General features: G+C 44.0%; 2 protein-coding genes across 2 annotated transcripts; one reads left to right on the top strand and one right to left on the bottom strand.

The window, feature by feature from the left end:
• Positions 1-15: 15 nt before the first annotated feature.
• LOC132464507 (serine/threonine-protein kinase LMTK3-like) lies at positions 16-14831 on the bottom strand. The gene is made up of 6 exons (XM_060060922.1): positions 14649-14831; positions 12420-13097; positions 7895-8107; positions 3649-3702; positions 3007-3129; positions 16-865 (listed from the first exon to the last, which is right to left on the bottom strand). The coding sequence occupies exons 2-6, from the start codon at positions 13053-13055 to the stop codon at positions 800-802; spliced, it is 1092 nt and encodes a 363-aa protein (XP_059916905.1). The 5' UTR covers positions 13056-13097; positions 14649-14831; the 3' UTR covers positions 16-799.
• Positions 14832-15532: 701 nt separating this feature from the next.
• On the top strand, positions 15533-17971 carry LOC132464506 (Iroquois homeobox protein 5a-like). Its single transcript, XM_060060921.1, has 3 exons — positions 15533-16119; positions 16620-17025; positions 17192-17971. Exons 1-3 carry the CDS (start codon positions 15877-15879, stop codon positions 17845-17847), a joined length of 1305 nt encoding a protein of 434 aa, XP_059916904.1. The 5' UTR covers positions 15533-15876; the 3' UTR covers positions 17848-17971.
• Positions 17972-24478: the final 6507 nt, after the last annotated feature.

Below are 24478 nucleotides of genomic sequence, written 5' to 3'. Positions count from 1 at the left end.
ACTGGGCCAAGTGTTGTCTTCAATATTAATTACCATATAATTACAATATCATTACATTTCCCTGTCGTCTGGGCTGTTTGGCCAGCAGCTGATTAGCATTCTACATCCGACCACAGCGTCCGACTGCTAATAGAAGCCTGACTGAGACACCTGATGAAACACCGAAAAACAAAGAAGATAAAAATAACCCAACAGGACGCTCAGTGTGTAACGCAGCGTTTAGCATTGCTGACAGCGCACAGAGCTGTCAAAACTGTTTGATACCAGGCCTGCACGGAAATGCCAGAGGTTTTGTTGGTTTTATGGACAAACATGCCAGTAAAATTGTGTGTGATTCCAATTTACATGAACTGCAGTTTGTTTTACACATTCTCTCCGCTTCAAAGCCTCTACGAGACGTCTAAATGTCCGACACTGGCAAATCTCTGAAGCTATTATCAAGATGTAGAGGGAGGTGGGGCAGCACTGTGAGCACTAGGTGTGCTTAGCTCATCGAGGCAGCAACCAGATTGCTGTCCTCTCCGTGTTGTCCACGTGCATTTCAATTATTAGAAAGAACATGACAGGGAAACAGAACTTACCCCCTTTGCGTGCAGCCATGTTTACATTCCCGAGGCCAGACAGGGACGAATGAACAGACAAGAACAACAACGAAATATATTAATATCCACATTTACACATATCTTATCATACATAACATTATACAGTACAGGTGCCAGAATAAGTCAAAATGTGTATTTTGGTTCATGGACTTCTTTCACAAGCAATAGTCCTTCATGTACTTATTATTATCATACAGTTATAGCGACGTAGGTAGAAATAGATAGACAATATGGTAACATGGACTCCTTACCGTCACAAAATCCTGTTGAATGCATAGAGAAACAAAAGAAGATATTGAATATGAGATTATATGTCATCCTGTTGAGTCAAACAGAACTACAATGAGGTGAGATGTGGATAGAGTAATTCAACAAATGTAAAGTTATATTTAAAGTACTGCAGTGTGTATTGCTATGTGTCACTAACAGAATGTAGCAGTATGTTTCAGTAAGTGATGGTATGTCAGTAGGCTAGGGTCAGTCAGTCACTTGTGTGGTGATCCTGTTTCATCACTGAATGTGCAGCCTTTTGTAACAGCGCACACAAGACATGATCAGAGAGCTGACCAATGTCAACACCAAAGAACTTGATTGTAAACCAGGTTGCACGGTATCAACTCTGCATTCAGCTGTTTCCCCCCCGACAGGGAGAGACGGACCACGCCCGCTGTGTCTCAGGTGTTGAGGACAGGACAGGCGCCGACGTAACCATGGAGATTTTGGGTGGGTTGGGGAAACAGATCAGCGTGGGAAAACTGCAGGTGGTTGAACGATAAGAGATAGGGCTAACCTTTCCTGTCCTGTTCTGCACTCTGATAAATGGCCTCCAGGCTTGAAGATCAACCAACCTCCTCAGCGCAGGCTGGCTTATTTGATGCTACTTCTGCACTGTCAGCAGATTCTCTTTATTTATGCACACGCAACACACATGTTTGAGTATATGTCTATGTATCAACAAAATATATTATAAAACATTATATAAACTGTGAATTAATTAGATATTCACACCTTTTCAACCTTTTTAATTATCACCTTTTAATTGTTTAATACTAAACCATAAGAAATGAAGAGATATGCTGTATCATGTGTTAATGCCTCAACGGACAACACCTTTGACGTTGTGATTTCACATCTTTGGACCCAGATACATGGTCAACCTTCTGACCAGACCAGAGTGATGGTCTACCCTCTGGTAACCAGACCACAGTGATGTCTACCTTCTGTTAACCAGACCACAGTGATGTCTACCCTCTGGTAACCAGACCACAGTGATGTCTACCCTCTGGAAACCAGACCACAGTGATGTCTACCTTCTGGTAACCAGACCACAGTGATGTCTACCCTCTGGTAACCAGACCACAGTGATGTCTACCTTCTGGTAACCAGACCACAGTGATGTCTACCTTCTGGTAACCAGACCACAGTGATGTCTACCTTCTGGTAACCAGACCACAGTGATGTCTACCTTCTGGTAACCAGACCACAGTGATGGTCTACCCTCTGGTAACCAGACCACAGTGATGTCTACCCTCTGGTAACCAGACCACAGTGATGTCTTGTCTACCTTCTGGTAACCAGACCACAGTGATGTCTACCTTCTGGTAACCAGACCACAGTGATGTCTACCTTCTGGTAACCAGACCACAGTGATGTCTACCCTCTGGTAACCAGACCACAGTGATGTCTACCTTCTGGTAACCAGACCACAGTGATGTCTACCTTCTGGTAACCAGACCACAGTGATGGTCTACCCTCTGGTAACCAGACCACAGTGATGTCTACCTTCTGGTAACCAGACCACAGTGATGTCTACCTTCTGGTAACCAGACCACAGTGATGTCTACCTTCTGGTAACCAGACCACAGTGATGGTCTACCCTCTGGTAACCAGACCACAGTGATGTCTACCCTCTGGTAACCAGACCACAGTGATGTCTACCCTCTGGTAACCAGACCACAGTGATGTCTACCTTCTGGTAACCAGACCACAGTGATGGTCTACCCTCTGGTAACCAGACCACAGTGATGTCTACCCTCTGGTAACCAGACCACAGTGATGTCTACCTTCTGGTAGCCAGACCACAGTGATGTCTACCCTCTGGTAACCAGACCACCGTGATGTCTACCTTCTGGTAACCAGACCACAGTGATGTCTACCTTCTGGTAACCAGACCACAGTGATGTCTACCTTCTGGTAACCAGACCACAGTGATGTCTACCCTCTGGTAACCAGACCACAGTGATGTCTACCCTCTGGTAACCAGACCACAGTGATGTCTACCCTCTGGTAACCAGACCACAGTGATGTCTACCTTCTGGTAACCAGACCACAGTGATGTCTACCTTCTGGTAACCAGACCACAGTGATGTCTACCTTCTGGTAACCAGACCACAGTGATGTCTACCTTCTTGTGTGCCAGACTCGGGTCCTGGGTGAGCAGCAGGCGCTGTGCACAGATGTTCCCCAAAGCAGAGCTTCTTAGCCAGTCTTTCTCCAAGGGGTCCAACTGCACCCTTGGATACAGAGACTAGAACAGAGGGCACAGCTTTTAACTACTATTTTACGATACAATCGGCTGCAGTTAATCCCATTGACAAAATTTGGGTTAGGGTTGAAAAAGTGAACCTGCATTAAGGAATTTTCATTGTACACCATTGCCATCCTGTTTGGCCCACATACTTTAAGAACATAAAAACAAACTCCATGGCACTAAGGCAGGGGTCCTGGTGCCATTAAGGGTGTTTATTGGCCAGCAAGGTGATGCAAGCCACCAGCTATGTCTTTAATCAGCGACGTGCCAGGCTCTCTGTCTGTTTACCGGGCAGAGGCGTGTTAATGACACAGCCCCAGGAGCTCTCTGGGGGAGATTCACATTCACAACTCATACAAGCAGGAGGGGACAGAGTCTGAATGTCTGCTTGTTGATTTATGAAGAGTTTGGAAATGGAATGGAGCCTTTGTTAAACCACAAGCAAAGAATAGATCAAAAGAGATTTCAATAAACTCAATGTTTTATTGTATATTGAAACGAGAAATCCATGCTTACCATCACGGAGGAGTTAGCCATACTTCTGGTGTCATCATCAGGACTCTCCTCACTCTAATACACACACACACACACACACACACACACACACACACACACACACACACACACACACACACACACACACACACACACACACACACACACACACACACACACACACACACACACACACAAAAGGACAGTTATGTAGAATTATTTTATAAAATATAGATGAATGATTTTGAGTCGACTTTTATCCTCCCTAATGCTCAATCTAGTAGTTCACTTTATAAAACCAATGATTCAATCATAATTCACACCTTGATGCACCTGGTCAGCCAGTTTGCCTTTGATCAATTTAAACAGCTCTCTAATTTTGTGTGTTATTCGTGTGTGTGTGTGTGTGTGTGTGTGTGTGTGTGTGTGTGTGTGTGTGTGTGTGTGTGTGTGTGTGTGTGTGTGTGTGTGTGTGTGTGTGTGTGTGTGTGTGTGTGTGTGTGTGTGTGTGTGTGAAACCATGTTGTTAGGGGGGAGGGGGAGACGTGTGCAACGTGAGTCTTTACATACGATCTTCTAATGAGCCTGAACAGTCCCCACAGGAGCACTAAAGGCTAATAACGAATCCATTGAAACCTTAAATAACCTGTCAGAATCCTCAAAGGCTCTCCGAAACACACTTCACAGAGCCTTCCTTTCAGCTCTCAACCTCACAACTTTATTTACCGTCTTTTTTCAGCACGGCAGATTACAAAGATCTCTTCCCAGCGTGTTAATGAGCAGCACTTGATTCGCTCTTTCATTTGATCCACTGCATGACACCTCTTTATTTTATTTTACCCATACATGTCATTCATTCATACATTTCATATTTAATTACACTCATGGTTTCCATGATTTCTTCATTGCAAGGACTCACAATTAGCATCTGCTGTGATCTGGTCCAAGAACTATACAGTTGTTAATACTGAGGCTCTGTGGGTTTCACCATGTGCTTGTCTAGGGTCTTAGGTTGTGTATGTTCATCTTTGGGAGGTTTTTTTGTCATCCATATCAATGTAATTTGTTGCTAGCTTGCTTCATGAATAGATTAAGAAATAGTTGTAAAAGGTTGCTTACTGTTTTACCAACAGTCCAACACAAGCCAACTACAGAGACCAAATATAAGAAAGCAATGATTTTATGATTTTTTTTTTGTTTTCAACTAGTGACCTCCTGTCATGAGATCATGAAATCCTTCCTAGATAGAGCGCCAGCGATTCATTGGGATGGGGAGCCAGCCAGCGCTCAGTGACATCATCTCCTCTCCACGCCCCCACGCCACGGAGCCCCTGTCCACCTGCACTCCCTCTGCCCACGGCCAGCCAGAGAGGGAAGGCAATGAAATAATAAAGCGACTGATTCCGTGTTGACGAGACATGAATGGGCCCCGCTGGCCCTTGGAACAAAGTCAGCTACCGTTAGCATAACAAAGGCCTTCCCAGCCTGCCACTGTGCTGCCACTCCTCCAGCTATTCATCCTGTCAAAACACCACGTTTGGCTTTTCCTCCTCTCTCCTCCCATTCCTCCTTCACAGCCACCCCCCCCCCCCCCCCCCCCCACCCCCCTGACATCAACTGACAGCTATGGATGCGGGGCGGGTGGGGCAGTGGGTAGGGGGCGGGGGTCGTGGAGGAGGTATCCATTCTCTCATCAGCATTCAAGAGAAGGGGCCTTTGTATGTCTATCGCCTGCCCTAATTGGTCGCGTTTACTGGGCCCCTTTGTCAGACTGGCGAGAGGTGAATGTCTACACAGTGGATGAGCGGTTTCAAGAGACGTGGGCGAAAATAGATGGACTAGGTAAAGGAAAAGACAGACAAAGGAGAGAGAGAGAATGGAGCGAGAGAGAGATATCGGATGAGAATTGAATCAAATAACATTTTTAGAGTCACACTTTCTTTTTCAAAGGCAAAGTATTGTTTTGAAATGCTCAATAAGTCATTTTTAACCTCTCCCTAGTTCTAAGATCTGGTGTTGTGCACTTGAAAGAGAGATGACGGCATCTAATTTGTGGAAAAATAGTAAAATAATAAAAAGAAAGAAGAGAGTAAAATGTTCTAATCTTTGGGATGTTTATTTTGTGCCTCCAACGGCAAGCCTTTTGATCATCTAATTAATGACATGTTAATCTTTCCATCAGATCGATCAGTACATCCTGCTTCTTTGTTGAGGCTCCTTAGAACCTTTTAATGAGGGAAAATGTTCCTCAGAAGAGCAATTCTGAAAAGATTTGAATCTGCTAATTGTTTCATTTTATCCTTCTAATCTCTTACTCTTTAGTGTTTAGGGTTCACACTTTGATCACCTTCAGAATGAAATGTGTTATTAGAGAGAGATCCATAGAGAAAGGAATTCCCATTCCATTACTGGGATAACAAAACATAAACCATAACCCGGCAAACCCGTCTGAAGACCCGAACATGCCCCAGCTGTGAGGAGAGCAAATATTGAAGAAGAGGGCCTCATGAAGGAACCATGAGGTACATTACTGAACAGGAAACTCTCATTCCTTACTCCTCGTTTCAAGCTACATTTTCATCCTTTTTCCATTGCACCCTTTTTTGTATGTCCTCTGTTTTTCGATGTAGTATTTTTGTCACCATTTGCATTGCCGTAAGTGGTTTCATAGTGGTTGTAAATCCTTTTCCATAATTTTTTCGCATGGGTGCTGGTGTCAAACTAGATGCTGGTTGAAGAGTGATCATGGATTGTGAAACTCCCATTGTTTACACATTTCTTTGTAAACAAGTTATTTTAGTTTTTATGTCCAAGCAGTTATTTTATCTTATGTTCATAAATTGCATTGAAAGGCTTTAAAGTTATATGTTATTATTTAATATATTCCAGAATTTGTGTAGACTTTTTTTTTTTAAATCAAACTCATGTATTCAAAATACTACAACCTAACCCTAAACGAAAGTAGTGGTAACTAATGAAGAATCTTGAGCTGATTAACATATGAAACAAGATTTCAATAGACAAAAGATTTGCCCGTGGCTGAAACGAAATCAACTTCAGATTCCGGTGAGACAATGTAATGAGACGGGAGAGAAGGATAACCGACGTTTCAGAATCGCTGTGCTCTTTGAACGAGAGAGAAAGAAAGCTCTTATCTCCGACCAGCAACCCCTGGCTTATGTAATCTACACTGCAATTCAGCACGGTCGCCGTGTGATTGTTTGAAAAATGAAAAAGCCATTTGGAGCGGGCGGGCGAGTGTGAAAGGAGGCCGCCATTCCGCCCGGTGCCCTATGTTGTCAGAGTCTTCGCCGGGGTCACCAGGGGTCGAGGGAATTATGCCCTGCGGTCCAGGAGCTCGTTCGACGGGTTCCATATTCCCTCGAGCGAGCCCTCGATAAAGCACTCCTTTTTCCCCGGGCGATAATGAAAGCAGACAGCTCTGCAGGGGGACATGAATGTTTTGTTAAGAGGGGTGTATCGGTGCTGTTGGGTCCAGGGGGTTGATGGGGATTAAACTGGGATCTCTTTGTCTGTGTTTCACTTGCTGCGTGTAGCCTTTTCACTCTGGCTGCAGTTTAACCCGCCGACTTGGTTCAAATGTACCTTTAAAAATTGTTTTCCCTCAGAAGTATAAGGGATGGAGTCATGGACTGCTGGGCAAGGGGATTGTGCGGATGGAAATAGGTTGGGAAAGAAGCGATGTTGAAGATAAAAAACATAGCTTGTTGCTATATTCATCTGCTCTTATGCTGTGTAAGAGATTATACGAGCAAGAGATTACATAGAACACAATATTGAACCGCATTAAATACATTTATAAGGCTCTACAGATCAAGCAAACACATGTTTTATAATGCCGAGATTGGATTTCTACATTTTTATATTGATTGACCGTTCAATAGTTTGAATGGTCAAACAAGGAGTCAAGAAGTCTAACAAATAGTAATCAAAGCAGACAGCTCTGCAGGGGACATTAATGTATTGTGAAGAGGGGGCATTGGTGCTTTGGGGTCCAAGGGGTCCAAATGGATCATCAGCTATTATCTTTCCTTAAGAATGGCTGTCTTCTGGGACAATAGTAACTCATGGATCATCCAGTATTGCTTAGGTATTTACTTTCTTATCGAGTCTTGTGTGCATGTATTTGAGTTAGATCAATTCTACCACTAAACCGTAACGTTCCTGGCACTGCTCAGAGGTCTCTGTCACTGGTTTCTTTCCCAGTGTTGGTACCACTTTAACCAGTGAACCGTTGCAGACCTACCCTCCCGGAGGCCGCGGCGTCGCTGGTCATCGATATGGAGTCGCTCCTGAGGGACATGAGGTCAGAGCAGGCCATGTCTCCGCCGTCGCTGGAGCTGGGGCTGGGCTCTCCCGGGACATACCCCCCAGCGGGGAGGGGGAGGGCTGTCGGCCTGGTGGGTCCCCGTGGTTCTCCAACTGGTGGGGACCGGTTCAGTGGGACGGCTCTCCAGGACTGGGCAGGAGGGACAGGAGACACTATGAGCCAACCTGGGACTGTTGAGAGACCGGTCTATGTGAGGTACACAAGGCTCTTTATCAGCTCTCATCCAAACAAATGATTGAATAATGTCTAGACTCTAGATGAAAATAAAAAATATAGCCTTCGTGCAATTTTGGACAATGACATTTAATTTTTTAAATGTTGGCATACATAACAAAATAAAACCCAAGGATTCTTAATGCCAAACTATATTAATATGATTAATAGTATTAATGTTGTTGGTGTTGTGCCCTGACAACTCGGTGACAACAGCACATTTAGTTTTTTTCATGTAGAGAAGAGAGAAGAGCATTCATACATTGATGTAAATACAAAATGAAGCAATGTAACCAATCAGCAGCCCCCAGCAGCGGGTGTACTTGGATCTGAACGAGAATAACAGCAAAATAACAAACAACTGACAGAGCAAGAAGCTACAGCCAAACTGCTAGCCATCAGTTCCAATCTACACTCACGTCGCTCACACAGTCTCAGTGTTGCATTGATTTAGCGTACGGGTGTTTACCACTCAACAAAATGTCTGCCTGTCTCCCTAAAAGTGCCGTTCTTCTTTAACAGGCTAGTTGAGTTGCCTGCCGGGGACTGTGCGGTACAATCAAACCTGAGGAACAGACATCATCATCAGTATAGCAGTTTAACATCTCCAAGCGACGCAGCTCTCCCCTAACAGCTCGGACGGGCCTCCCCAGAGAGCTAATTACACACTCGCTCAGTCCCCGGTGCTGTCCCATTACACACACACACACACACACACACACACACACACACACACACACACACACACACACACACACACACACACACACACACACACACACACACACACACACACACGCGCACATGCACATCTACATGCGAACACACACTATACGCAAAAGGCCTGCTTTAGAAAGTAATTTTGTTACCTGATGCTACTAATTACTGGCTAATTATGTGTTGATACTTCAAGTATAAACAGATGACGAGACTGTTTAACACATCAGGGAGGTTTCCCTCCTGACCATTGATTCTAGATGTAATAATCCGAATGCTGTCCTCAACCATTTAGGGCACATGTAATGTTATATACCTGAGAGGTCTGTTCTCCGTTTGAATGATATTCTTAACACAGACTCATATTGGTATTAAATCATCCGCGGTTAGTCAGACATGCTGGTAAATCATGCTAGCTGCACTGCTAGCTGACCAACCCAGCGTTGTCTCAGAACCATATCGCATTGAAAGGGCAACGTTTAAAGGCTGTTGCCTATGTGTGTGGGCCAAGCTGACTTTCAACACATCCGTCTTTGACTAATATTTACATCTACAGACTAAGCTTAAATGCATTTCTTATATGGTAGTGGACACAAGACAACACTTCATTGTCTAGGACCACTGTGACACTGTCCAAATGATAAAAAATAAAACCAGAAAAATGCATATTTACATTTACAACATAAAGTCGATTATGTTGATTCATATATTTGTGCATTACATATACATGTCCTTGCCAAATAACTTTTTATTGCTTTTTGTTACAGTAAATACATCTGGGCGGGAATCTTATGTTAAATTGTAGTTGGTAGTAGAATATCAGCTGAAAAGTGAACACAGAATCCAAGGCAGGCAAGTAGGAAACACTCGTGAAAACCAGCTGGGGATTGGGATGTAATTCATCTAATTAGTGTAGTCCTCGCCTTAAAACCAAACATCTGACACGAAATAAGCGAGGCTCTTTTCAAATGCACGTCAAGTTGAAGCACCTTTCTTATCCATGCCGTTTGTTTTTCAACTGAGAGTCCCATTAAAAGGAGCTTCTCTTGATCTAGAACTGCCTTACAAACACTTTGTATGAAGTGGACATACGGCAGATTAATGCTGCCGAGGCTATGTTTGATGGTGGTGGCTGGCTGGGTGACAGGAGCAGGCTGTCATCATAGAAGCGGCATCTATCAGAGGAACCTTACACAGGGAGGGAAGTAATTGGTGCCAGTGACTGTCATATCCTCATGTTGCATCAAAGTGGAGCCCTTTCTGCATAAACCATATATACACAACGCCACAAACACACAGAACGAGGAGAGGAGGATCATATCTATAGCGATAAGAAGTGATTTCCAAACAAAGCACTGTTGAGGACTAGCGTCACGTAAAAAACTCTATAAACGTATTTGCCATCGCCACACACTTAGGCTGCAATTTGCATGTTTGAGGAGCAGCTGCTTAAAGCTCTCTACCTCCTTTTATTAGTAGAAAGGTAATCAAATAAGTAAATTGGAATCTAAGCAGACTCTAACAAGCGAGTTGACGATCAAACAACGTATAGCATACAACTTATGTTGTTTCCTTCACAATCATCACACAGGTGTACAGATCACCAGTGAGTGATTCACAAACAATACCTATAGAATACGTTCATGGGCTATTCATCATTGGCCATTGGATTGCAGCTAGTAGTCTTAATAGCTACAAGGAATAGGGTCAGTGCAGAAGTCAGTCAGGGTGCAGAGATCCTTGCTTACTCCTATAGCCATCTGATTCCTGTTATACCTGTCATAGCCATCTGATTCCTGTTATACCTGTCATAGCCATCTGATTCCTGTTATACCTGTCATAGCCATCTGATTCCTGTTATACCTGTCATAGCCATCTGATTCCTGTTATACCTGTCATAGCCATCTGATTCCTGTTATACCTGTCATAGCGATCTGATTCCTGTTATACCTGTCATAGCCATCTGATTCCTGTTATACCTGTCATAGCCATCTGATTCCTGTTATACCTGTCATAGCCATCTGCTTCCTGTTATACCTGTCATAGCCATCTGATTCCTGTTATACCTGTCATAGTCATCTGATTCCTGTTATACCTGTCATAGCCATCTGAATCCTGTTATACCTATCATAGACAGTCAATAATACTCCCACCCTAATGCTCCTTGACGGCAAGGGCCCTATTCAAGGGCTCTTAAATATTTTCCAAGAATTTACATTTTTTTATTGTTCCCTTTTCAGTTGGTTCTATTTGAAATTTTGTTGAATGTTTTTCATTAAATAGTTTATTGTAGTATAGTGTATCCTCCTTGAAGTTACATGAGATGTGAGCAAATGAATTCCTTAATTGATTTGTGGCGACTATTACAACCTATACATCCAATCTTTATATTTTTATTTATTTGCTTTGAATACACAAGCCATGGCAATGTAGATATGTGATTTAGCACATCAGAGGCAAAGGCTAATAATATTTGAATCTCTCCCTCTCTCCGCTCTCCCTCTCCCTCCTAATCCTATTTAAATTCATATAAGCCCCCCTCCCCTTCCCCCTGCCGTATCGTGATCTGGGGGAATTACTTATTCGAATTCTTCTGAGGGGTAAATAACTTTATGCATGATATCGGTATCTTCATAATTCAGATCAGCAAAGTCAATTTGGTTTAAGTGCTGCGGCGCCACACGCCACAGAGGTTCTGAGGGACTGTGTGGACCAGTGGGCGCACGCGGGGGCGCGTAATGGGATCCATCACAGGAGCATGGGAGAGGGAGAACCTCACAGCATGGGTGCACTGGTCCATCGGAGGACCGCGGTATGGATGTAGCGGGGGGCCATGGGCGTACGGCACTCGGTTGGCCTACACTTTTGTTAGAGTTTACTGGCTGTCAGAGACAGTTATGGGAGTTTGTATGGGTGGAGGTTGTGGTTAATGTGGAGAGCGGAGGTTGGCCGATATGTATGGCCTCATCTGGGGATTCATATTCGGTTATAAAAGCTTCTGTTCAAAATGAAGCAGCTTTGTCTTGCTTTAGCTTCCACAACCACTATCAGCAAAGCTTCACGTTAAACAATCAACAGTATCTCATATGCGTAACTGAAACACTCCATCTCAAATCAATGATGTTGACGTGTAAAAAAACAACACAATTAATACCACTCGAAACCTTCCAGCTATCCGGATAAAGTAAAAAGAGAAAAAAATAAATAAATACCTTGCTGGAAAAAAGGAAAACGTATTGAAAAAAACAATCAGATTGATGAAAAAGGAACTGTCATAGAATCTGTGCTTTGAACTTGATCAGACGCAACATTTTGACAAAGAACAAAGACGGGCAATATGAGGAGAAAAAAGGGCTACCTGCTAGTGCCGGAAACAAAGACGCTGAGGGGAGAGCGAGAGACATTTGGCAATGCCATCGCTACAGCGCACTGGAAGCAGTTGAAGCCTATGAATATAGATGAGGGGCTGATGTGCACATTATTTCCCATCAGGCCCTGTGTCTTTACTCACCTCCTCTGCCTGAGTGATCACCAGCGCCGGGGGGCTGCCACCCGACCCCCCGGCGTCTTCCGTGCTGTAGCCCCTGGCTGTAGACCCCTGCCCAAGCCTCCACGGGGTCCTTAACGGGTGGGGGTTTCCCAGAGGAAGGGCTTGGGTTGGACCCCCTGATGGGTCTGGAGCTACACTCAGGCCCTGATCAGGCCTCACAGCCCACTCATGGGGTTGATGAAGGGCTAGCAGCGGCCTCTGACTGGTCAATGGAGAGGCAGCGACGGTGGCTAAACAGCTGCTGTCTGCCCGGAGAGGTCGTGTGTCTGGGTCTGCGCCAGGCCGGTGTGGACCTCCACTGAGACCCTGGTCCTGGTCCTCCGTAGGGTGCGCTATGTCCGGGGACTCTTCAGGTTTAACCGGAGGAATGTCAGACGGGTGTAACTGAGAACGGCAGCCATCTTGGTCCTGGGCTACAGCCTCCACCCGTTCCTTGTCTAAGCCTTGGTGTGGATGAACAGTGAGTACATCACAGCCTGGTGTGTCCTTGGTTGGGGGATGCTGAATATCACCCCGGTGTATTGGGAGGCCGATGTCAGTGGAGAGACACTCTGGGTTCTCACTGACTGGCGAGATCTCTTCAAATCGCTCGGCCATTGAGGTTGATATCAGAGATGTTTGTAGAGCAGTGGGTTGTATCTAAAAACAGTAAAGGAGAATATATTTTGAGTAACAAAGATATTATCAGCATCCTATTTTTTTAGATACCATCTCCTAATTTGACTCGTGGCTATAAAGTCATTTATTCCCTGTACGAGAATGATCTTAACCATGGTGACGCTCCCTCCGAGCCCCCTCTTCAACAAGACAGGAGTCGAGACTAGAAGTAGTTCCAAATACAAGGTGACAGTTCTGTGTTTCAGTCAAAGAAAATGAGAACCATGAGGGGATAATAAAAACAGTTATGTTGTCATCTAAACAACAATGAAGCCTCTTCAGTTAAACAGAAAAGTAACCCTAACGAATCAATACAGAATTGCAGAAGTCCCGAGGGTGGCAATTACGTTTGAACACGGATAACAAGGACTACATTTCACACTTGCATAGTGAGTATTAAAGAGAGTATGCCTATTTTCCAATTAATTAAACACACTGCCTCTAAGTAACCTCTGGACATCTGCACTGCAGCCTCAGCTAATTTATGAGGGATTGAGGCAAACAACATTTATTTAAGTAAAAGCCTTCACAACGAGAGAGAGAGAGAGAGAGAGAGAGAGAGAGAGAGAGAGAGAGAGAGAGAGAGAGAGAGAGAGAGAGAGAGAGAGAGAGAGAGAGAGAGAGAGAGAGAGAGAGAGAGAGAGAGAGAGAGAGAGAGAGAGAGAGAGAGAGAGAGAGAGAGAGAGAGAGAGAGAGAGAGCAGACTGTGAAGAGTGTGAGAATTGCATTGAATATTTCACTGAATAATCAACATTGTACATGCAAATCATTATCACATCTCTTCAATGTTTACAAAGACGGCATATTCCATTGGGTCATTTATACAGTTAGGGTTAGGGAAAGGTTAGCCTTACCCTAACCCTTTCCTAAAGGCATGTCTGGCAATGTTTGAGCTCAAGGAGTAGGGTTGAAAAGAGGCATAATCTGAGTTCCGGCCATCTCAATTAATATAGCACATGTTTTTTCCCATATTATTTAGCAGCAGCAATTTAGGCTATTTGCTGGATATGCTATCACTTAAGGCCTAAACTGTGAACTGGGGAAGTCACTTGGCCCCCCGTGAAGTTATTTCATTTTAATGAGCGGAGCTAAAAACAGCCTGTGAATAGCATCTCTTATCTTCCCATCCCATCAGAGTTAAAATGGTGGACTTGCCACCTCTCCTCTCTGCTGCCCAGTGCAGTCATGCCCAGCAGCCTGCTTGTGGAGGGCGTTTCACTCGGCTCATGCTTCATTAGGAGACATCATCTCCGTTTAGCGGCTAAGGAAACACATTTCACACTCATACCTCAGGCACTGCGAGTCATCATTAAAAGAAAATAGCCAATGAGTCAAAGCATTAGGTTCGGCTCATGAAAACCTGGAGCTAAAGCAGTAATAACAACCGCACGGCTTCATTAGGCACGCCCAATGAAGAGAAAAACGGTGCATGGGTTGTTATTTGCAATCGGCAGCACAAACTGCCAGGTTTAGCAATAGCAGGTAGTTGAGCTAGACAGGAGACGATGAGGTTAAGGGGATCTTTATGCTCACCTGGAAATCCCTGTCATAAATCGACCACTCTAGCAGCGAAATGCACGTGCTCTAGCAGGCAAATCCAGCAAAAGAAGACTCTAAAGTGTGGCTTCATGTATGTTCAGAGAAGAGAAGAGAAGAGTCAACGTGTAGCCTATAGCACCTATCTCTCGAGGTGAAAGGGAAAGTCTACGTCCACAAACCCTGTCCTGTCTAATAATAGATTCTTTAATGGCATTAGGATTAGTCGGCCAACTCAGAGTGCTGTTGAAGACGGCCTTGTTTACAAAATGACCTCTAGTGCACACTACAAACACTGCAAATGTTGCAATAGGCAATTCCTACATTATATTAACAGAAGTAGGTCGATTTTCAGTTGATTTTGCATATACAGTAAAAATGCACCTATGCAAATATACAAATGATGAAATTACTGAAAGAGGAAATGAGAACACCAAATCACTGCAATTACTTCAAACTATCGCATTGTTAGATTGTATTGATTTTTTGAGTTCTGTAATTGTGAAGAAACAAAAAAAAAAAACGAAGTAAATTTAATATTTGTATGCTTTTAAAAGTTTCAGATATTAATGTGGATTTTGTTTGGTACCCTGTATTTATAAACATGGCATTTTATATTATTACTTAGCTTCATTATGATAAATTACATAATGATCAGATTGTTAAGCCTGTGAGACTGACAAGGCACATCCATTTGCCGTGTGTGTGTGTGTGTGTGTGTGTGTGTGTGTGTGTGTGTGTGTGTGTGTGTGTGTGTGTGTATGTGTGTGTGTGTGTGTGTGTGTGTGTGTGTGTGTGTGTGTGTGTGTGTGTGTGTGTGTGTGTGTGTGTGTGTGTGTGTGTGTGTGTTGTTAAAAGCGGGCGTTGTGCGCATTAACTTGAATTGTGTTTACTGGGTGGAGCTGACAGCAACACAATGAGTTGCCAGCTCCCCCTCCCAACAGAGCCGCTTTGCTCTCACCAGACTCAGAATCAGGCGGGCTCACATGGGCAAAGCTGCCTGCGCTAAAGAAGAGCCACCCGTCAAACTTATTACAGCAACTACTCAACCTGTTCAACAACCTGCAATGTGTCCAAACGCAACATCGCTTCCAAAAACGCGTTCATTTGTGGAAAAGGTGCATGTGCCTATTTGATTTTTGTTCCCTTTTGGTTAACGTGCGTAAGTTGCTTGTGCGCGTCCCAATCAAAGCGCACCGGCAGTATACACGGAAAAAGTGCGGTCATGGCGTATCCTCAGGGTTTTCTGTTCCAGCCGTCGGTTTCGCTGGCGCTGCACTCCTGCCCGTCGTTCAACTCCAGCGTGATTTTAGGACCACGGACAGAGGAGCTCGGACGCTCCTCCTCGGGTTCCGCTTTCGCGCCATACGCGGGATCCACGACGTTTAGCAGCTCGTCACCGAGCTTCAACTCCCACCTGCCCTACGGCGGAGAGCCACGGCCGGCGGCAACTTTGAATTCCTTCGTGGTGAGTACATAAACAACTGTGAACTATTGACCTGGCTGCTCTTGACCTGACGCGTGCGATCGCTCATACATATCGGGACAGGCTACTTGCATTAGTAGAAGATGGTCCATAATTGTTGATCTAACAATAAAGTAAAAAAAAGTGTTTTGCTTCCGTTATTATTGGTCATATTTTAGCGCTGCATTTTTTTCTTTATCCTTCATTTATATAGCCTACTGATAGGCTCTTCTGTCGGTGCATTCATTGAGAGCTTTATTTAAATCAATATTTTAATAAATCACCCCGTAAGATATGTATTTAATAAGGTCCTGGGGGTCAATGTTGTGTTTCTAAAATATTAGTTCCTGCTTGAACTTCATGTTAGATGTTCATGTGTTTATTCATTGTTGACAATTGTCTGAGACATCGTGAACTTACTTTATTTGTGTTTATTATTATTTATTTATTTTGACCATTGAATGTGTTTCAATTTAAATAAAACGATGTTGTTTGACCCTTAGGGGCCTGCTTATGACTCCTCGGCCATCAGCGGTTCCCTGGACTATCACCCGTTCGGCGGGGCCCTGGGAGCCTTCCCATACGGGGACCCCGCGTACCGGAAGAACGCCACCAGGGACGCGACCACCACCCTCAAAGCATGGCTCAACGAGCACCGAAAGAACCCCTACCCCACCAAAGGAGAGAAGATCATGCTGGCCATCATCACTAAGATGACCCTGACCCAGGTCTCCACCTGGTTTGCAAACGCCCGCCGGCGCCTCAAGAAGGAGAACAAAATGACGTGGACCCCCAGGACCAGGAGTGAGGATGAGGAGGAGGATGATAACATTGACCTTGAAAGGAACGACGAGGATGAAGAGCCGATCAAACCGACCACAGAGGAGATCGAGTCGAACAACGATGTTGGTGAGTTCCATTGCAAAACTATGCTGAACTAATTAAGTGGCTGTATACAAGCAATACTTTTGAATTAAATATTTTCGATTATTATTGAAGAAAAATAGGACACTTAAATTGTATGATCGCTGTTCTTGATCGTTAATTTAACCCTTATGTATCTTATTATGTCTAGCTGGATCCAACCCAGCCTCGAAGCCCGAGACGCACACAGAGTGCCGTGGCAGCAGTAGTGAGACGGAATGTGGTTCAGCTGAACCGGATTTGAAAGACCACGGGGAGAGGAGACTGTTCCAGACCCCGGTGCCTGGCACGGGTCTGTCCTACGCTAGCGCCCTGCTGGGGACGCCCCGGGTGTCGGAGTCAGGCCGCGCGGGCAGCCCCACATCAAAGCGGCTTGTCGTTGAATCTGGAAGCGGCGTGTCCAGCCAGGCAACGGCTGTTATCCGCTCGCCAAACCCCGCTGCCCCCAAACCCAAGTTGTGGTCGCTCGCAGAGATTGCTACTTCTTCGGATAATAAATGTAGAGGATCTAATCCCACGAGTACTTCGACGCGGACTCAGTTCCCCCATGGCGCGCCCCTTTCCAGACGCCTGTACTACACGTCTCCCTTTATCCCCGGCTATTCAAACTATGGCACGTTTGGACACCTACACAGCGGCCCCGGATCAAATATGGGCTCCACGACACATTTAAACGGATTACATCAAACCCTGCTGCAGAGGGCCGAGGCGATCGCCAGAGACTGTAAACTGCGAAGTCAAACACAGTTAGACCTTGGCAGAGAATTAACACAGCACCAAGTCAAGAAAGGTTTGGCAAATGTGTAGATTTATCGGACTTTTTAGATTGACATATTTATTTGGACACAGCCGTATTTGTTGGATGCCTTTCTGACCTTTCCTGGAGATAAAATAAAGTAAAAAAAATAAAAAGGAATTTTCTGAATGCGGACGGAGAGTAGGCCTATCATTTAGTAACACAAATATCACATTTAAGACTGCATTTTTGTATGTTCCATAAAATGTAATCTTCGTAGTGCGTTCTGCACAAATCATGAATGGATCATTAAAAGTTAGTTTTATGAATACGCAACTGACCATCTTCCATTTTTAATCACTTTGGAAAGTTATTATTTGCTATTTAATGATACATTAATTCTCTATATATGCCTACTACATCAGTGAACTCTAAAAATGTTTATAAAAGAAAGAAAGTAAAAATAATTGTTCTAAATTATATTTACTTTCTTCTAAACATTAACCTAAAAATTAGTGGATGTGTCCACTATAGTCTTTATGCATAACCCTCAATGAAATACTTACTTGTACTATTTTTTTCTGGGCCAAATGGTTCTTTTTTACTCCAAGCCGAGAGACAGAGAACAATCATCATGCAAGGTGTTGCTCTCTCGGCCCACAGATTGTGCAGTAAAATAAACACTCCAAAGCTGAAAGAAAACCACAGTTTAGTGTAAAAGTAACTAAAGGAAATAGCCTATGGCTTCTGTTCAGGATCAACACCTTGCCATGACAACCAGAAAGATAAATCCTAAGTGCTCAATATTACTGCAGCACAAGTGTGTGTGTGTGTGTGTGTGTGTGTGTGTGTGTGTGTGTGTGTGTGTGTGTGTGTGTGTGTGTGTGTGTGTGTGTGTGTGTGTGTGTGTGTGTGTGTGTGTGTGTGTGTGTGTGCGTGCGTGCGTGTGTGTGTGTGCGTGTGTGTGTGTGTGCATGTACCTGTTTGTGTGTGTGTGTGTGTGTGCGCGTGTGTGTGCGCGTGCGTGCATGTATAAATATATATAGTCTGAAAAGAACCATTCAGGACTTCGCAGAGAATATCTGCCACTAAGAGGCTTACCACTTTCTCGGGGCATCTTTGAGGAATTAATTGTGTAAATTTCAGATCTTGTGGTTTCCTTTTGAAGCTGGTCGGATTTCTTCTGATCCGGCATTTTGCGGCGCCAACAGCAACAAACATGGGAGCATATAAGAAAAGCCCATGGGTGTGAGCCGTGGCTAGCGTACACAATCACTGGAAATGGGAGTGTAATCTGCTCCGCTCATGTGCAGTGTTCAGCAGGGTGTTAACGCCACCAGGCCTCTCTCCATCCTCTGATCTCACGGCTCAGGCCAGGTCACACTCTTTATGATGCCGGGGGAGTACATGCACGCATGTACGCAAACACACTAACACACACACACACACACACACACATGCACACACTCACTCTCTTTTGACTGTTCAGTTGATATATAATGTGTAGATGATTGATGTTATGTTAGAGTTTTGTTGACTACAGAAATTATCTTGTAAAGCATTACAAAATATAAACTGCGGGCAAAATGAGTAATTAATGACATGGTGCAGATTTGAATGATTCCTATGTTTCTGTTTGTTATTTATTGATTTGGGTTCTTTGGGATGTTACAGGAAAGTAGCTGTAGCAGGGGGTTACTATGAAAGAATGCTCTACAACTATGATTCATAATAATACAACTAGTGACTTTATTTAAAGAACACATACTGTTGCACAAAATACTGTTTTCCCCTCAGAATGATATAGCTTAATAAAATAATATATTATAAAATAATCAACAGTAATAATAGATACAGAAAATAACAAGTTAAAAATATCATTTTAATCACATCTTTCATTAAATCTTTAAATTATACGTCCATTGGCTCGTGTTAGGGGGACTGACCAAGAACCGAACACGGGAGGGTCCGAGGGCCCCATCCAAAATGCGCGCGTGTGTGTATCTCTGTTTGGCGTTTGCTGCTCATATATGTCTGGTGTATTTGTGTGTGTGTGTGTGTGTGTGTGTGTGTGTGTGTGTGTGTGTGTGTGTGTGTGTGTGTGTGTGTGTGTGTGTGTGTGTGTGTGTGTGTGTGTGTGTGTGTGTGTGTGCGTTAGTGGAAAACACAATTCTGGTACGTGTATTTGTGTGGGTGTCTGTGTTGCTCTAACATGTCTGGTGTATGTGTGTGTGTCTGTTGTTCCTACATGTTAGTTTTTACATGTGTGTGTGTGTGTGTGTGCGTAGGTGAGTGTGTTTGTTTGTATGTGTGTGTCTTGTGCATGCATGTTTGGTTTTCCATGTGTGGGTGTGTGTCTGCTTGTGTTTGTGTTTGGCGTTTGTTTCTCATACATGTCGGGTGTGTGTGTGTGTGTGTGTGTGTGTGTGTGTGTGTGTGTGTGTGTGTGTGTGTGTGTGTGTATCTGTCTGTTTTTCTTGTGGGGCTTACATGTTTAGTCGTGTGTGTGTGTGTGTTTTTGGTTGTGTGTTTGTGGGGCCTACATGATTGTTTGTACTTGTGTGTGCCTGGGAGATCGGGATCACTTCTATAATTGATGCAGTGCGAAAACAGAGCAACAGTCTATAATCAAAGCCCTGCTGAGTATTGATTGGTTTAGACAACGGAGGACTCAGAAGGTCAAATATTACATAAACAATCAATAGAGGAACCATGATACCATGTCTCACAGTATGGGAGCTCTGCTATTAGACTGGAGCATGTCTGACACATGCCAGGATTCAAGTGTGTTTTACTGGGTGGAGCCGGTCAATGGGGCCACCGCGACCCCTTCCATGGATCAGACTGGAGGGTCTGAGACTGAGTTCACCTATGTTTACTTAATTCAACGTGATCTTAGGTGATTTGATTAAGATAAACCCACTTCTAAGCAAGAGCCAAGCTGTTTAATAAATGTTTAACAGGCCTTTAACGATCAGGGTCAAATTAAATCAAATACATTGGGTTTGCTTTGAAAACTTTCTGATTGAAATGTAGCTATTTTCTGACATTTTATAGAGCAATTATAGCCTCCAGATTAAATATGATTTTAATATTTCTTGAACATGATTGTCACACACACACACGCACACATACACACACACACACACACACACACACACACACACACACACACACACACACACACACACAAACACACAGACATACACATACTTTAGTAACATTTGATGCAAGGGTGCAAACTTGCAAGGGTTACTGGTGAAGGTGACAAACATTGTTCTCACCTGATAACAGAAAATAAGCAGTGCATGGCTCAGAGAGTTCTCCAAACTTTTTACATAACTCTTCAGCATATATTATTGAAATCTATCTTTCTGCATTACATCGTAGGCTATTTGAATAGGACTGCTGCTGTAATGACATAACATAAATCGATATAAGACCATAAACCAATGAACAGGTAAAATGGAATGAGTGAATCAATAATATTGTAGACTGTTTACATTCTTCACACATGCAGTCGAAGCCTCTATAGAACTATTAAAATTTTTTGCATTTTGACACAAATGCTAATTACCAAGTTGGCCAACACTAGTCCGCTTAAAAGCTAGGTGAGACGTTCCAACTACCCAGTCAGCTCCAGTAACGTTATAAACCTTTATATTTTAAATACTCACCCACCAACTAAAATAGCAGGACCCCAGTGGTGTATAAACGCTATAATATTGATTAATTTGAGGCTCTGATACATTGAATAAGCAAGGGTAAAACGATGGTAATGTTAATGCATTAATTCAGTCCCATTCCTTCTGTAACCTTTAGCTTAGCGGGAAGCTCAGTCCACCTGAATTTGTAATCGGTCCGTAGTCAGGTGCGAACCTTTGCCGACCGCTGCTGGAGGTAGTCCACTGTTGTTTTCTATATCGACAATATTTTTGTATAAAACCCGGAATAAAATAATCAAAGTAAAAAATGGCGGAAACGTATCTGTATTTCCTTTGCACCTCTGCACTCACTTCCTGTTTCTCTTTTTTCAATTTCTAACATACAGACATGAGTTAAATGAACATACTTACGGACAAAACTCACAATAAGTCAAGACAATGGATAACTTTAAGTTAAACTTATAAACTTGAGTTCAATATCCAAAACTTGACAAATGGATTTAAAGAGAAGAAATAAGGTCAGATAAATGAATGGGGCTATCCTTTTTACAGTGTAATAATATGAAGAAAAATATAAGAGGGTAATCAGAATTTGAAGGGGTGAGTCCTAGAGAGAGAGGAGTTAAGAAATTAACAAGAATTCAGCAAACTAGAATCAGAAAAAGTACTATGTATCAAAAGCTATCCCCACACTGTCCATCCACCTCACAGTACCTCCCAGCCCTCCTAAACACGTTCGAGCCCCCTTAGACTCTCCTTATGGTTCTACATGTGAGGTGCTGTTCGCTACGCTGCCCGCTGTGATCCACCCAGCTAAACGCAGAAGTGTCTCGCAGACGGTGAGATGCCAGCTCGGGGGGGGGGTGCTTAGCTGCAGGTGTGGCAGATGTCGCGTTGTGATGCCACTCAACTCCTCCCTCCTGCCAGGCTCTGCCCTAACCACTTCCTCCCTGTCTGACTGACTGGTGTCCTCCTGTTCATCATGCTGTCTGCCTGTCTGTCTGCCTGGTTGTCTGTCTGATTGCCGGTATCCTGCTGTTGATAGGTCATGTCCGTCTACCGTGTCTGATTGTCTGTCGGAATGGTCTCTTCCTGTTCCCATGTCCGTCCGTCTGTCTCTCTGTCTGACTGACTGGTCATCTGTCCTTCTGTATTACTGTCTTTCTTATCATGGTCGTTTGACTTCCGGTCTCTTTGGCTGGCTATCTGTCGGTCTGCATGTGTCCCTATGGTCCCATTTGCCATGTCTCCCTGTCTGTCCACCTGGTGTTCCTCTGTCTGTCTGTCTCCTCCCTCCCTTCCTCCCAGCTGTGGCTGTGACTCGCTCCAGGGTCTCCGGTAACATCTGTCCTCCCAGCAGTGCTTCCTCCCAGGTACATCGTCAACACCGGCCGACCCCCCCAGGCCCAGAGCAACAAACTGCCCCCCCACCACCTCCAAAATAAACATAAGGCAAGAGGGTGTGTGTGCGCGTGTTTGTTTGTGTGTGTGTGTGTGTGTGTGTGTGTGTGTGTGTGTGTGTGTGTGTGTGTGTGTGTGTGTGTGTGTGTGTGTGTGTGTGTGTGTGTGTGTGTGTTTACGTTGGTATGGTAGTGGGGGCTGTGGCATAGTTATAATTTAGATTAACTTTGCATCCATTGGACCTTTTGGTGTATTTGTAGTAATAGTTGTGTAATAAACTTGCATTAGACTGGAAGAGAACATCATTCAGCCTCTTCTATCATAAAATATGCACATGAGTAACTTATTCACTTCAAATACATTTACAAGTTAAATATCTTTGTGAATGAGTTAATTTTGACTTCCTTCGTTTTACAAGACAAAAATGTTTCCTTGTTCTCTGATATATAATTTTCTGATCCAGAGGCAAGACGATTATGTCTAATGGAATCCCTATTCTGAGCAATTCTAAATTCTAAATTGATTGCCAATGGACGAACTTGTTATCCGGCATGGTTATCATCACTAGTGCTATTTCCTCTATATCGAGGCGCCCCCTTGTGGCGATGCATGTTCAAAACTACCCATTGCAACTGAAATACAGTTTTATAAAGTGCAGAAATGAACCAAAGGAACACAGAAGAAAGACAGAGAAACGAGAAACAGGAATAATGATTTGCGTCAATTATTATTTTGGGATATGAAAAATAATAATCTTTATGATAAAATTCAACACTAATAATAATACTTATAAATTATAACGTTTTTCAAACGTATCCCTTTTGTGTGTCCCTTTTGTGTGTTTGTGTGTGTGATTGTTTGTCTGTATATCTGAGTGTGTGCGTGTGTGGTTTCGCGCGCGCGTATGTGTCAGTAGACACCATGGTTCTAATGTTGGCATTATGCTAACATTTTACCAAATATCAATGTTGGCCGGATGTTTATTTCAGCACATGCCGGGAGGAAGAAGGGCCCCCCCTCCCCCGTCTCCATCCCACAGCCTCCCCTAAGCAGACGGCCGAGACATCACGCCCCACCTGCTCTCCTCCGCCCTGCTGGGAACCCCAGGGGTCCCCCATGTTTACCCCAAAGACCCAGAAAGTGGCAACGCGTGTTGACAGTGTTGTACATGATCTGCTGGGGAGGTAGACCCTGTGATGGGGCCAACTCCCTCCCCCACCACCCCCTACTGTAGGCATTAGGGGCTGCTGGAACCTGTTCATTTGGCCAGATGGGGCCAGTGATTATCTGATGGGGTGGCACAGGAGAAGGGCCTTCACGCTCCCACTCTGGCTCCCTGGCTCCCTGGCAGCCCGGAGGTGATTAGACAGGCTTTTGGAGTGTGCTTCCTCCTACTGTTACATCCTGTCAAGCACTCGCCTTGGTCCAGGCTTGCGTGTGGCCCTGTGTTCCTGTTATGCGTTGGAAATGCTTCTGTTTTGGAATGTGATTGTTGGTGGTAAAGTTTAGGGAGGGGGTTTGGTTCAGGTATGGCCTGGGTAAGGATCTACACTATAATGGCCAAACACAAAAGATACGTCTCAAATTAAATGTATTTAGTAATTAATGAGATGTTTCAGAAACATCGAAATGATGT

Source organism: Gadus macrocephalus, chromosome 9, assembly GCF_031168955.1.
Source record: "Gadus macrocephalus chromosome 9, ASM3116895v1".
In the NCBI taxonomy this organism is placed as follows: domain Eukaryota; kingdom Metazoa; phylum Chordata; class Actinopteri; order Gadiformes; family Gadidae; genus Gadus; species Gadus macrocephalus.
Note: the sequence above shows the minus strand (reverse complement) of the source record. Positions and strands in the feature narration are given on the sequence as shown.